Consider the following 14,630-nt stretch of genomic DNA (forward strand, 5'->3'; position numbering starts at 1 on the left):
GCAAGGTGAGAATCCTATTTTCAAGAGGATTTATGTATGTTTTGGAGCACTTAAAAAGGGATTTGTGGAAGGATGTAGACCAGTTGTGGGTTTTGATGGGTGCCATGTTAAGGGTTCTCATCCAGGATAGATTCTAAGTGCAGTTGGGATTGATGGAAATAATAGGATGTATCCAATTGCTTTTGCGGTTGTTGAAGTTGAAAATACAGAGACTTGGGGTTGGTTCTTTGACATATTCTTTCAAGATGTAGGTATTGAAAATGGCAATGGATGAGTTTTCATTACTGATAAGCAAAAGGGTTTGGGGAATGCCCTTCATGCTTTGATGCCCAATACTGAGCACAGGCATTGTGTGAGGCACTTGCACAATAATTTCAAGCTTGCAGGCCATACTGGTGCAGCTTTCAAGCAGAGGTTGTGGGCAGCAGCTAGGGCAACAACAATACCTGTATTTGAAGCTGAAATGGAGCAGATGTTGGGTCAATCTCAGGCAGCTTATAAGTGGCTTCAGGAGAGACCAGCTGCTCATTGCAGTAGATCACACTTTAGTACAGTCCCAAAGTGTGATATACTTCTAAACAACTTGTGTGAGTGTTTTAATGCTGCAATTCTAGAAGCAAGAGATAAGCCCATTGTTACTCTTTTGGAGAGAATTAGAACCTACTTGATGCTTAGAATGGCTAGACTTAGAGAGACAGTGTGACCCCATGAGGTTGGTCCAAGAATATTTGGTATTGTGGAAAAGAATTCAATTGAAAGTGGCCACTGCATAGCTTCGTATGCTGGTGGGGGGAAGTATCGAGTTAATAGCATGTTGGGAGCTATGTTTGTTGTGGATTTAGAAAGGCATACATGTACCTGCAGAAAATGGGACTTAAGTGGAATTCCTTGTCCACATGCCTTGGCTTCAATAGCAAAGAGTGAGCACAGCCCTCTGGATTTTGTGCATGCACTCTACAAAAGGCCGGCATATGATAGGGCTTATGAGGGCTATATATCTCCAATGCCTAGTCAAGCATATTGGAGAAAAACAGGGCATGTACCTATCAAGCCACCTGTTTATCCCATCCAACCAGGAAGGCCCAAACTTAGCAGAAATAGAGAAGCTGATGAAATACCAAAAGGGGCAACAAAACTTAAAAGGTATGGCATTGTAATGACATGCCGCAACTGTGGACAAGAAGGTCACAATTTTGCTGGCTGTCCCCAACTTGGACAGGTTATAATTGTTCTTAATTTGTTTGTTTACATATTTCTTTTTGTTGAAAATGGCTATGTTAATATGTGATTGGACTGTTTTTACTATATTAACATGTGATTTTGTTGTTCTTGACAATGAAGGGGCAACCTAGAGGTAGAGCAAGATGCGGTAGAAGGGGAAGAGGAGCTGTGAGGGGAAGAGGTGCAAGGGGAAAAGGAGCTGCAACTGGTAATAGAGATGTTGATACTACAAGTGTCAATGCAAGTGGAACAACTGCAAGTGGAACAACAACTGTCAGAGGTGTTAAGAGAGGCAGAGGTGTTGTCAGTGAACAACAACAAACTCAGGCCAGACCAAAGTTTAATGTAAGTACTTGGATTATTGTAGTGTGCTTTGAATCAATCATTGCATTATTGAAGGCTTAAGGGATCTATGCTTGGAACAGGTGAAAAGAGGAGCTCAGTCCCCCTATGTCATAAGGAAGACCAATCTATTTGCTGATTCACAAGCTGGCCAAAGTTCACAAGCTTCTTCAGGACCTGCCCCAAGTTCACAAGCTCCTTCAGGACTGCCCCAAGTAAACAAGCTCCTTCACAATCTGTCCCACATTCACAAGGTCCTTCACAACCTGCCCCAAGGTCACAAGCTCCTCCACAACCTGCCCAAAGTTCACAAGCTCATCAAGGTTCAAGTTCACAACCTCAACCTATGGTAACTTCTCCAAAAAGGCCTAGGTTAAAATCTCCAGCAAAACGAATAAGGCCATAGAGAGTTTAGTCAGCAATTTGAAGTGAATGGTTCAAGAGTTGTTATGTTTATTTTGGTGTTCTAGATCATCTTGGTTTGCAATCTGTTTGCTAGTATATTGTTGAACTGATTTTGATATGAAGTGAATGGATGAAGATGTATTTTTGAAACTGAATTTGGACAAGCTTTTATGTAATCACATGTGAATTCAAATGTTGTATATTTTGGCCTTTGAAGTGCAGTTCATTTGGTGTGATAGTTACTATTTCAATGGTCAAAATGACAGCTTGCATTTTCATTCACCAAAACAGTTCTTACATTGTCAATTACACACCCTTTCTTACCCTTACAAAAAGTCAATCACCCATCTCTTTCTCACCATTACAAATTGCCAATTACCCATCTTTCTAACCATTACAAAATGCCAAGCACTCATCCCTTTCTAGCCCTTACAAAATGCCAACTACCCATCCATTTCTACAGCTGCCCATTTGTGCCTTTATCTTCATTCAAAATCAAGCACAAAATAACCCCAAACATGCACAATGACACCCAAAACCATGGGTTTTTCAGCTTCGAATTCCCTTTCTTTTTTTCTGCTTCCAAACTGTTAATTCTCCTCAGCAGTCCTGGAATTATTTGCTTAGATCTATTGCACATAACAGGGTCACCCCACTCCCACATTTGACAACGTTTCTGCAAACACACAGTTTTAAAAGGTGGAAATTCAAAACTGCAAATTTGAAACCCAAACTTCAAAATTCAACTCACCTGCGCACAAACATAAAATCTTCGTCCTGGATGTGAAGAGGTCCACGAAGTCTGAATTTTTGCAACCTTCCCACAGTAGCAGACCCGTGATGGCAATATCCATGGATTGCCATCTTCCAACTCTGAACTCCCTCTATGTGCGTTCGTCCTCATCTCTATCTCTCTCTCTCTCTCTCTCTCTCTCTCTCTCTCTCTCAGCCACCTTTCAGATTCCCTCGATTCCAACCTTCGATTTCGTCCTTTTTCCCGCCCAAATACCGGTCCCTTTCTAACCCTACCCTACCAATGTGAAAGAGAAGTGCGAAGTGTGTGCGAGAGGAGAGGTTGCTAATTCAATCCGCGCCTAATGACGAAAATAACCCTCAATCAAGCGTCAACTTGGGTCAAATAGACGGACTAATGGATGAAATGTTCGAATTTTGACGGTGGGGGGAACATTGATAATAAAATTTAATTCGAGCCTTTAATTCGCTAAAAAAAAAGGTCAGGGGGTAAATTGAGCATTATGTACAAGTTCAGGGGGCAATTCAGCAGAATACCCATATATATATAGTCCCTTTCTATAAAGGGATCCCTCAAATAATTTTATTTGAGGGATGCCATTTAGGGTACCCTACAATTTTTTTTCCAATGATCCAAACCATCTATTTTTTAGGTCTTCATTCATAGATCATTCTTACAAAAAATTAGACAAATTGAAAACCGTTTCGACATCCAATTGTGTTCTACAAAATCAATGAACATGGTACTTCATGAAAGTACTAAAATTTCAGTAACTCAATTGAATGGCCAAATGATATCGGATTCAAGTGATTTTTTGTAGAGACGATCTTTGAATGTGTATCTACAAAATAGATGGTTTGGATTAGTGAAATACAATTCGGAGTGGGCCCCACAATGGGTGTCCCTCTAATAAGCTTATTTGAGGGATCCCTCAATGAAAGCTCTCTGTATATATATAATATAATCATTATCTTGCTCTAGTCCTTTTTTTTTTCTTTCAACAAAGTAGTTTTATATTGATTTTTTCTTATATAATGGCGCGGGTCGGGGAACCCATTCCTCAATGAAGGTTGGGATGAGGAATCCCCGATATGAATATTGCGGATATGAAGGCGGGAATGAGGAAAAAAAGTTTAACAGGGATGGAAATGGCATACCCACCCCCGATTCGACCGATTCCATCCCTACCCGAGCAGATATAGATTATTTATTGTAAATAAAAACTGATGAATTAAGCTGTGATTCATTTTGTTTATGTTATTTTTTTATCTTGTATATGTAATAATTTTATGCATACAGAATTATATATACCTTTTTGCATTTGTTCCTCTCTCTTTTTTTTGGTGGTGGTGGTGGGGGGAGAGGAAGGACTAGGACTGCATGAGAAAATTAATTGTGTTGGGCAATAACCAAAAAATTGAACACTCAACATTTAACTAATTTATGAAAAATAAACATAATTAAAAAGACAAATTGAGAAGCTGTAAACATGCCTCTAAATCAATAAAACAAAAACTACCTAGCCAGATGATCTATATGATCAATTAAGAAGAAAATTATAAAACATAAAAGAACAATTAAAAAGAAACCTAGCCAGATGATCTATATGATCTACAAATTCAAATAAGTAATTAAGCTTTGGAAGGCGCCTTGGGTGGAGAGCTTTGATCAGCGCAACTTTGTCTAAGGGCAGGAACATAATATCTATTGTTGAACTGGTCTAACATCACTCCAAAACAATTCTGATCAATTCCATCAATGGCAGCGCAACAATCTGGTCCAATGCGACTATAATCGCCAGTTAAAAGTGCAGAAATGAGGTCTCCCACTAATCTGTCTATGTCAGTTAGTGATGACCAACATTTTTCATAATCTTCTTGCGTTGGTGGCTTCCATGTTGGCGGTACTGGAACTTGTGGTGGCAGCTGCGCGGCTGGTGCCGGTGGTGGCGGTGGCGTCAAAGGCGCCCAAGGTAGAACCAAAGTCGTGAGACTGCCTTCGGATGTGCCACATATGATCAACATTAAGGTTTTTAATATGTAACCAATATTTCATGATTAAAAGTTAAAACAAACTAGATTAGCACTAATTGGTATATTAATGTTGAACTTCTCGATTATCTCATTTCTTTGCATATACAATATAATTAAAACCAAACTCTCTTACAATCTTATCAAAATCAAATCAACCTTTTCATATGCATAACTAAATTTCTTGATTTTTTTAAATAAAAGAACGATAATATTTTCTTGATAAGAAAACAAGTACAAAGCAATTAAAGTACTGAATATGGATACGTAACAAGAAGTTGAACTAAACTTCTTATAAGCATATGTTGATTGTGTCGTTTTATCCAACTTAGTTCAATCCCTTGGCTAAAAAATTGCAGCATATTTTTTTGTATGGATGTTCTTGAGTTTGGTAAAATCTCATCCCACAACATTGCCGAATAAACTTGAGGTCCAAATGAAAGATAAGATACGCGGCTTTGTGAACCGTGATTTCCCCAAAAGACAAGAGGAGCTCATACCTGCTACCAAACAAACAGAAGCTGCTGGGAGACAAGTGGACAAGCGTGGATGTGGATCCATATAAGCCAACCAAAATGGGTAATTTCTATTTGCAGAAAAAGTAAACGTATTGATTTTGTGTCACCAAATTATTAATTACGGTAATTAGCATCACTAAATTATTGATGGTTCAGTAAATCATTATCTTAATAGATGCAGTGGATTTGTCACTGTCACTAATGGATCCAATTATATCCAAATTACTTATATTTTATTCGATGGCGTCCAAATAAACAACTGTGTATTAGTAGTTTCTTCACATTCATATTTTATAATTCCAACATCAACTTCCAGATGTATATTTCACCCTTATATATAATAATAAAACTTTAAAAAAAATTCAAACAATTATATAATTATATTCCATTGTTGAGAACTAAACAAGCTTAGTTCATGACCAAATCAAGCTAATTAGCATTTTAAAAAGGCTAACAACTCCTTTAATTAAGATACTTCCCCACTAGCCTCTGTAAAAAGCCTGTCACTTTGTTATAAGAAACAATGAAACAATAACAGTGACTCTGTGACGTAGGTTGCACAATAATTTTAGGTTAAAAATTGGGATTACCTTTTTCTAATTGCCTCATAGGCTGTCCGCACTTACTTTTTGCGTTCCATTTTCTTCTCCAGCATATTATTATGTGTTACGGTAATATATCATGTGACATATGTTATGTGTCGTTATAAGTTCATTCAAATTATAACATTTGTAAAATTGAAGAATTGCATGTGTACTTATTACTAAATTTTTTGTTATAAACTCTAAAATTATACTTGTGTTATAATATAGATTTATGAGAAAATCTGATGTCTTATAAGGAGTATATTTCTGTCCAGAACACCTATTATGTGACCCTGTTATGTGACAAGTGCTATAAACAAAGGAATATATCCCAAATTGCAAGTAAGATTCTCTCATAGACATAAATTCTATGTGTGATATTGTCGAAAATATATCGATAACATGTTGATATATTTTGTTGCCGAAAATAATATTAACACATTATAAATGATATATTATTAATAATTCATTTCTAATAAGGAATGGACGTCTAAACTATAGCCGGACTAGTCTATTGAATTCATTATTCCACGCATATCACCCCATGTTACCGCCACCACACCTAAGTACGTAGTAAAAATAAAGAATAAAAGAAGAGAACAAACAAGTTCCAAGTTGCAGACTTGTTTGGCAGTTGATTGCAACAGATGATTATTCCCCGGAATACTTTATCCACTATATTCACTCTCTGGTCTCGACTGCAAGTTGTAAAAAAAATTAAAAAACAACTAATGGATTCCATGGAATCACACCGACCCCGCAGATTATTACCATTACTGAATCCTTCTCTTCCTCTCAAAATCTTTCATCCTAGAGAGACAACTTTCCCAGAAAACGAAAGAAAAATCACTGCTTTCCTAGAAAATGGTCGAGCCAGAAGAGGAAAGCCAAACTCAAGCCATTCCGCCAAAGTCAAAGAACATAGTGGACGACAGAGAAGCTGCGCTCATGGAGTTTGATCTTGACCTCGATGCTTTTTGGCCGTTGGATCCGATTCACTTTCCTTCTAACCCCACGTCCCCTCCTTTGTTCTCGTCCACTGACCAGCCCTGTTCTCCTTTATGGGGATTTCCTGATGGTGATGCTGATAATGATGATAAGCTCGCTGGACAAGTTGATCAAGCTCTTTCTGACCGTCCTCAATTCAGTTCCTGTGAGTTTTTCATATTGGGTTGTGTTCTTTTGTTTTTTTCTTTTCTGGGTCGATCAGTTTTCTCTGTCTTACCATTGAATTTGGTTTTTCTGAATCAGAAATCTTTTAGAAGTTTGTATGTTCACTGAGATAATCATAGAACTCAGCGGAACAAATGCTTTCCTGGGCAGTGTTCGAAAAATCGGCCTAGGCGGCTAGGCGGTCGTGTCCTTTTTTTTTAATTTTTTTAATATAAATAGATTTTTTTTCCTGACTTTAAACATTTATTTGGTATTGAGCAATGTTAGAATTAAACAACAAAATAGTTAAGGGTCGAAAAATGTTTACTCGTTTCTCAATTCTCTGCAACTAAAGAGACTATACCCTGTTATACCGAAAAGGTTGCATTTTTACATTCCTGCTGGGCCAGGAATTGAATTCGGAGACCTTGGTTCCTCCGAAATGAGTCCTCCTTGTTCATTTATCTTTGTTTAATTCTATCTGGTCTGAATATTCTTAGAATTTGAAGTCAACCATCCAAAAAATAAAAGGTTTATGGGAACTTTTGTCTTTTTGGCCTGAAATTCCTAGGAATTGAAAACACATTTCGTTGGCTTAACATACTGTTTCAGTTAGCATTTTGCAGTTGTTGAGGTTCAGTCATTTGAGTTTTCTCTCTTAAAATATCACAAAAATGCAGGTATTCCTGATCCGGAAAGGGAAATACCAAGAGAGAATGAGGACAGAAGAATTCTTACATCCCCCTTTTTGGGACTGGAACCTGTTGAAAATCCTAATGCTTATTGCTTAATTAAAGAAAAGATCACTCAAGCTCTGAGACAGCTCAAGGAATTGACTGACCAACATGTTCTAGCTCAGGTGTGGGCACCAGTGAAGAATGGGGGTCGGTATGTGCTCACAACTTCAGGGCAGCCCTTTGTTCTTGATCCTCATACTAATGGACTTCATCAGTATAGGATGGCTTCTCTGATGTATATGTTTTCTGTTGATGGAGAGAGTGATGGAATGCTTGGGCTCCCTGGCCGTGTTTTCCAGCAAAAATTGCCAGAATGGACCCCAAATGTTCAGTACTACTCCATCAAAGAGTATCCACGGCTTGGTCATGCTCAGCATTACAATGTTCAGGGAACCTTAGCTTTGCCCGTGTTTGAACCCTCTGGACGGTCCTGTGTTGGTGTTCTTGAGCTCATAATGACTTCTCCGAAGATCAACTATGCTTCTGAGGTTGATAAAGTTTGCAAAGCACTTGAGGTTGGTTTATTATTTTATTTTCTGAGCATATATTAGTATTACATATTGTGTCATGCTCTTATTTAAACAAGCTTAGTGTATTTATTTGGTAAATTGATGGCTTTTGTTTTCATTTGAATACTAATACGGTTATATGAGTGAGCTTCAAACATGAAGAGGTTTGTCAGTGACAAATTTTCATTTCTCCTGCAGGCAGTAAGTCTGAAAAGTTCTGAGATATTGGATCATACAAGCATGCAGGTGAGCAGCAATAACAGTGTGTGCCTAATATGGTATTCTTTTGGAACACAATCAAGTAAATATGGATTTCTTCTATTATTTCCTCCTCCTCCATTCTCACAGATATATGCTTGGCACTTCTTGTAATCAGATTCAAATATGCAATGAAGGTCGCCAAACTGCATTGACTGAAATCTTGGAGATACTGACAGTGGTGTGTGAAACTCACAAATTACCACTTGCTCAGACCTGGGTTCCTTGTATGCATCGTAATGTTTTGGCTTATGGTGGTGGCCTGAAGAAGAGCTGTACTAGCTTTGATGGTAGTTGCATGGCACGGGTCTGCATGTCCACAACTGATGCGGCATTCTACATTGTCGATGCTCCTATGTGGCATTTTCGAGACGCCTGTGTTGAGCATCACTTACAAAAGGGTCAAGGGGTTGCTGGGAGGGCATTTTTGTCCCGTAACGCATGCTTCTGCAGAGACATTACCCAGTTCTGCAAAACTGACTACCCTTTAGTACACTACGCACGCATGTTTAAGTTAACCAGTTGTTTTGCAATCTGCTTACAGAGCACTCATACTGGAAATGATGATTACATTCTAGAATTTTTTCTTCCCCCAAGCATCACAGACAGTTATGAACAACAAACTTTGTTGGGCTCCTTATTGGCAATAATAAAGAATCATTTCCAGAGTCTCAAGGTTGCTTCTGGAATTATACTTGAAGAGGAAGGGCTTGTCGAAATGGTTCAAGCTTCTACAAACAAGGGACTTGACTCAAGACTTGAATGTATACGTATATCCCGTTCCTCGGAAACACCACCAGGGCCTGCCTTACCTAATGGAGAAGAGATGGTGCAGCTAGATTCATCAAAGCCACAGTTAATGGTGGACTTTGATCCTGCAAATGATGGGAGCAATGCCGTTAATGAGGGTGGAGAAAACAATATTTCTTGTCCAGAGAATAAAGACATAAAAAAGAAATCAGAAAAGAAACGAGGAAAAGCAGAGAAATCAATTAGTCTAGAGGTTCTCCAACAATATTTTGCTGGGAGTCTTAAAGATGCTGCTAAGAGCCTTGGAGGTATGCTTATGCACTTAACATATTGTTTCTTACAATTATGCTCATGTTGTCTCAGCAAATGCTAAAATCTTTATTTACAAAAAGCTAGTTTTTTTGGTTTCAGTAGGAATTGAGATAAATTGTTCTGAACGAAATTCTTGCTTTGCAGTTTGTCCTACGACAATGAAGCGCATCTGTAGGCATCATGGAATCTCCCGCTGGCCATCACGCAAGATCAAGAAGGTCAACCATTCTCTTTCTAAGCTACAGCGAGTAATTGAATCAGTCCAAGGTGCTGAAGGAGCTTTTGGTTTAACTTCTCTTACTGCAAGTCCACGTTCTGGTGCTGTTGGGTCAATTTCTCGGCCTTATATCTTAAATGGGTCTAATCAGCAAAGCTCACCAAGCTCTAAACCTAGTGAACTTCTTGGAGAAAAGAAAGACTCACCCACTCCTACTACGCCAGGAAAAGAGGGGCAGGCTTGGATAGACAATCAGTTGCTAGATGGGGGGATTCTGAGTCAGGAGGAACTTCTTCTGGAACATGGCAGGTTTCTGCTAGACGATGGTAAAGGCTCAAACACATCCAAAACGGGAAGCAGCTCAAGGGAGGCGAGTGCTGGTACCCCTACTTCTCATGGATCATGCCAAGGTAGTCCTGCAAATGGAAATGCGTTGGTAAACAATCCCTTTGTTCCTTCCATACATGATCAATGCATCAAAGTGAATGGCTTCCCTGAATCAGCAGTTCGACCACCAAAGGAACCGAATTTATTAGTTGCATGCTCAATACCCGATGCTGTCCTGATGACAGATCCCGAAGAACCATGTAGAGGAATGCTAATAGAGGATGCTGGAAGTTCAAAAGATTTGAAAAATCTGTGTCCTCAAGTAGACGCTATGGTGGACGAGCAAGTTCCAGAAGCTGCTTGTACAAACCCCCCATGTTCTGATTCCGCTCTAAACCCATCCAACACAATGCCACAGATCATAGCTAGGCAAGAAATGAAGAGTGTGACCATAAAGGCTACGTATAAAGAAGATATTATTCGGTTTCGTATATCTATGAGTTCTGGTATTGTGGAGCTGAAAGATGAAGTGGCAAAGAGATTAAAACTGGAAATGGGCACATTTGATATCAAATATATGGATGATGACCTGGAGTGGGTTCTGGTAGCCTGTGATGCAGACCTGCAGGAGTGTATGGAAATTTGTAGATCATTAGGCAGAAAAATGATCCGACTCTCGGTTCATGACATTATGCCTAATTTTGGAAGCTCTTGCGGGAGCATGTAGGAATTAGGATTAAATTGTAAATATGTTTAGTAACTTAGTTTAAGTGAGGATATAAGTACTTTTTCTTTCTTTTCTTTTTTTTTTTTTTTTTGGGGGTCTGACAAAGTGTAGGTATTGGTTCTTTGAGGTTGCTTCAGTTTTGCCCCCTCATTGCCTCGATTTCAATGTGTTATTTGTTACAATTGAAAGAAAAATCTCTACGCACATGTCAATCTCAAGCATTTTCCTTCTGATATTAACTCCTTTAGCCTCAACATTGCGGCCGTCTGAAGTACCATTTTTAAGAGCTTGGAGCATTAGCTACTCTCTACCACCACAAAACACAAGAGACTTGTACGTCAAGTGGTTAAGGTGCCTTACAATCAGGTTATTTTTTCGATGCTCCCTCCTTATTATCTTTTGTATTAAAAAAAGAAAAATATAGCCACAAAACAAAAAGCTGTATTTTTATAAACAAGGCTTCTGCCTTGATCCTTGATCATTTCAAGGTAAACATAGATACATGGTCCTCATAGTTCCTGGTACAATTATGAAATTATAATATTTCATATGGCATAAGTATAAAGTCACTCATGCCACAGAGTGACACATAAAACCATGTAACCATGTATCTATTGTTATGTACCATAGTGACCATATTGTGGTCTCACACAACACAAACATAGATAAAGTCCGACCTTTATCAAAAACTTATATTTCTTTGATGGGGTCTGCTTGTCCGACTCATTGGACGGCAGCGGAGACGATACACGGCGGAGTTGCTCATGTCCCGTGGTGAGGAGCACTACCATTCTGAGTAGTACTGCCTATCTTTTTGGGTTCATCTCCGTCGGAAACCACCTCTGTCAAACTCACCTGCCTAGCTTTCCTCTCTGCCAACAGTCTCTTTGTATTCTTGTAGTATGTGGCGTAGAGAATCAGCTGGCCCGACCCAAAAAGTAAGCCCAGCCCATTGGGAATCTGGAAAAAAACACACCACAGGCCCCATTTATTTTATTTTATTTTTTGGGGTAAAATGGAGGTCAAAGATCAAACACAAAGGAACCACAAAGATAAAAATTATTTATTTCATGAAGAAACCCATGTGCATGTTTGCCTTTTCAGGTTTATCCAGACCCAAAAGGAGATAAGCAATCAATGCATGGAAATAAATAATTAGGAAATGTTTTTAATTATTTTAAAATACAAAATTATTTGTCCATTAATTTAGATTTTAGATGGATGGAGAATTATTATAATTAGAGTTTGAGAACTTTACAGTCAAGAAGATGTCGAAACGGATGAGAGCAAATGAAAACCAGGCAAGACCGTTGGCAAAGGAAAATAACGAGAGGCAAAACGGCATGAATTCCACACTCTTTGTTGTAATCACCAATTTCTGTCACGCACAAGAAACACAATAGAATTATAATATGATCAAATGAGAAGAAATGTTTTTTTTTTTTTTTTTTTTGGGTATTTGATATCAATTTACAGTATTTACTATGGTATTGATAGCCGGTTGATTACTATATTAGTATTAATTTGGTCAATATTTGCTAATATTCAACGTAATATTAACAATATACTAAGTAGGGCTAGGCTCGTAAGTCGGTTTGATTTTGAGCTAAAACCGATCATTGAACCAGCCAGTCAAGTTATGAATTACTTAACTGACTTATTGGTTCAATTCAATTTATCAGTTGAATTTCAAACAAAAACCTCAATAAATCGGTTGATATGTTCAATTTAATCGGTTTTATTAGTGCAAATGCACTGCCCTAATACCAGATACTGTAAATTGATACTCATACAGCCAAATCAAAGCCCAATATATATATATATGTGTATGTATGTATGTATGTATGTATATGTATGTATGTATATGTATATGTATATGTATAAATGTATAAATGTATAAATGTATAAATGTATTTTAGAAATATGATTAGGGTAATTACCATGACAGCGAGAGGTGAAGCATACATCATGATGTTACATAGAATGCAAACGATGCCCACAATAAGTGACCTCCTCTCGTATGTATGGGCCAAAATGAGAACCGTGAGGACAAGAAGAGCCATGAGTACGAGCTCCACAAGTAAAATCAGAAGCACTTTGAGCCTCTGCTTCTTGTCAGACGCGTAGATGAGGAAGAGGATGATGTAGGAAAGCTCAATGAAAATGGCAGAGCCATTGATGGTCACCACCAAAATACTGTGAGGGTGCACCATAGGCAATCCGTAGAGGGCCCACACCATGCAGTTGGCTAGGGTTGCAAGGTATGGGGCTGGTGAGTATTGCTCCACTGAACCTTTTTTCCATATTCGAACAAAAGTCGGCCTGGAAATGAGAATTATTAGTGTACTGTGTGTTAGGACAAAAATGTTGTCAACTTCAAATATGGAAAAAAGGGATGAGGTGGGGGTCCTAAATAAGGCAACACATCTTTTATTAATGGTGCTACATACCCAAATGTGTGCCCTCTATATAATTCAATTTTACTTTTTCATTGGGATAAATATGTGTAAATTCCCTTCCAAAACCTTGATTATGGCAAATTACAAATTTAAGATATAATTATGACTACTACCATTTATCTAAAAAGGCCGTGATTGTTTGGTGTTTGATACCAATTTACTGGTATATAGTTTGGTATCACTAAATATCAAGACGATACTAACAAAATATCGACTAAATATTCACAATATATTAGATACTGTAAATTAGTACCGGTATTAAATCATCTTGAGAAAAACTTAAGATAATGTAAAATCATGCATTTACCAAATTTTGTGTACAATTCAACAAAATTTTAATACCTGTAAAATTGTTTATATTCTCTTTTTTTTTTATTATAAAAAATATCACTCTGCCTTGAAGAATTAAAGAAATGGAGAAGAACCATGCTTACACTGGTGACAGGAACAGAATGAGTGAGATAACGTTTCCTGAAAAATAAGCAAAAATACAAAAATTGCCGACATCAAGTTTGAATATCAGAAGATAAAGCAATCTATATATATACATGAAACTGAAAGAAATGAACTTCAATTCCTCACTCTACACTTGTTTTGAGTTTAAAGATGCTAATTACACTCTAATTAACTCACCTATGACACCGATCACGGTTCGAACAACATCTGCAGAAACCATGGCTGTGACTAAATCTAATTAATTAAGCTAACTGAAGAAGAAGGAAGAAGGAAGAAGAAGAAATAGAAAGAAAGAAATAAGGTGATGAAACTAGAGGAGCTGAAAGGAGAGTGAGATGGAAGGAATTAGGAGAAAATGAGGGAGAGGAGGATTGTCTTGTACAGTTTTGGTGGTTTGGATTGTAATTTGTAACCCTCAGAGCTGTTAGGTCACTTGCATGGCATGTATTGGGTGGTGCAACTTATAGCAACACATGGAAGAGGATCAAGTGCCCCTTAAACGGTGGATTAAGGGAATAATGCCCTTCATCCAAAGGATGAGAGAGAGAGAGAGAGAGAGAGAGAGAGAGAGAGAGAGAGAGAGAGAGATTGCCTTTGGCTTTGGCACTACCTTCAAGATTCTCAGAACCCTAAGACTCTCTGCTAGCAAACGTTACAGTGCTTAGAAAGTGACTTTTTTAATAATAAAAAATTCTCAGAGGCTTTTTCATAGATTTAGAGCCATTATCCATTGCTTTCCCACTGAATCCATAAATTGGGTGCATTTTTGCTATTTGGGTCCACAGAAGTCCAGTTATTAGTTAATTTCTTGATTTTTGGGTGCAAATTTACAGTGATTAAAATTCACATTTTCTTTTATTCAGAGGAAGCAG

General features: G+C 37.9%; 3 protein-coding genes across 3 annotated transcripts; 1 reads left to right on the forward strand and 2 right to left on the reverse strand.

Annotated features, from left to right (window-relative positions):
* On the reverse strand, positions 2,042 to 2,909 carry LOC109949139. The gene is made up of 2 exons (XM_020563601.1): positions 2,720 to 2,909; positions 2,042 to 2,644 (listed from the first exon to the last, which is right to left on the reverse strand). Exons 1-2 carry the CDS (start codon positions 2,870 to 2,872, stop codon positions 2,426 to 2,428), a joined length of 372 nt encoding a protein of 123 aa, XP_020419190.1. The 5' UTR covers positions 2,873 to 2,909; the 3' UTR covers positions 2,042 to 2,425.
* On the forward strand, positions 6,338 to 11,073 carry LOC18776828 (protein NLP7). Its single transcript, XM_020563599.1, has 5 exons — positions 6,338 to 7,007; positions 7,687 to 8,258; positions 8,451 to 8,498; positions 8,629 to 9,568; positions 9,717 to 11,073. Exons 1-5 carry the CDS (start codon positions 6,719 to 6,721, stop codon positions 10,841 to 10,843), a joined length of 2,976 nt encoding a protein of 991 aa, XP_020419188.1. The 5' UTR covers positions 6,338 to 6,718; the 3' UTR covers positions 10,844 to 11,073.
* LOC18777969 (bidirectional sugar transporter SWEET4) lies at positions 11,265 to 14,300 on the reverse strand. Its single transcript, XM_007209427.2, has 5 exons — positions 13,936 to 14,300; positions 13,737 to 13,773; positions 12,784 to 13,165; positions 12,102 to 12,221; positions 11,265 to 11,803 (listed from the first exon to the last, which is right to left on the reverse strand). The coding sequence occupies exons 1-5, from the start codon at positions 13,976 to 13,978 to the stop codon at positions 11,606 to 11,608; spliced, it is 780 nt and encodes a 259-aa protein (XP_007209489.1). The 5' UTR covers positions 13,979 to 14,300; the 3' UTR covers positions 11,265 to 11,605.

Source organism: Prunus persica, chromosome G5 (genome assembly GCF_000346465.2).
Source record: "Prunus persica cultivar Lovell chromosome G5, Prunus_persica_NCBIv2, whole genome shotgun sequence".
In the NCBI taxonomy this organism is placed as follows: Eukaryota; Viridiplantae; Streptophyta; class Magnoliopsida; order Rosales; family Rosaceae; genus Prunus; species Prunus persica.

What these genes read in the sequence shown, in the direction of transcription:
- LOC109949139 (XM_020563601.1), bottom strand. Translation starts at nt 2,872, where the DNA reads ATGAGGACGAACGCACATAGAGGGAGTTCAGAGTTGGAAGATGGCAAT. An exon ending in GATTTTATGTTTGTGCGCAG is followed by an intron (nt 2,645 to 2,719) that starts GTGAGTTGAATT and finishes GTGTGTTTGCAG; the next exon opens with AAACGTTGTCAAATGTGGGA.
- LOC18776828 (XM_020563599.1), top strand. Translation starts at nt 6,719, where the DNA reads ATGGTCGAGCCAGAAGAGGAAAGCCAAACTCAAGCCATTCCGCCAAAG. An exon ending in AAGTTTGCAAAGCACTTGAG is followed by an intron (nt 8,259 to 8,450) that starts GTTGGTTTATTA and finishes TTTCTCCTGCAG; the next exon opens with GCAGTAAGTCTGAAAAGTTC. An exon ending in TGGATCATACAAGCATGCAG is followed by an intron (nt 8,499 to 8,628) that starts GTGAGCAGCAAT and finishes TCTTGTAATCAG; the next exon opens with ATTCAAATATGCAATGAAGG.
- LOC18777969 (XM_007209427.2), bottom strand. Translation starts at nt 13,978, where the DNA reads ATGGTTTCTGCAGATGTTGTTCGAACCGTGATCGGTGTCATAG. An exon ending in AACCGTGATCGGTGTCATAG is followed by an intron (nt 13,774 to 13,935) that starts GTGAGTTAATTA and finishes CTTATTTTTCAG; the next exon opens with GAAACGTTATCTCACTCATT. An exon ending in CTTCACCTCTCGCTGTCATG is followed by an intron (nt 12,222 to 12,783) that starts GTAATTACCCTA and finishes TGTGCGTGACAG; the next exon opens with AAATTGGTGATTACAACAAA.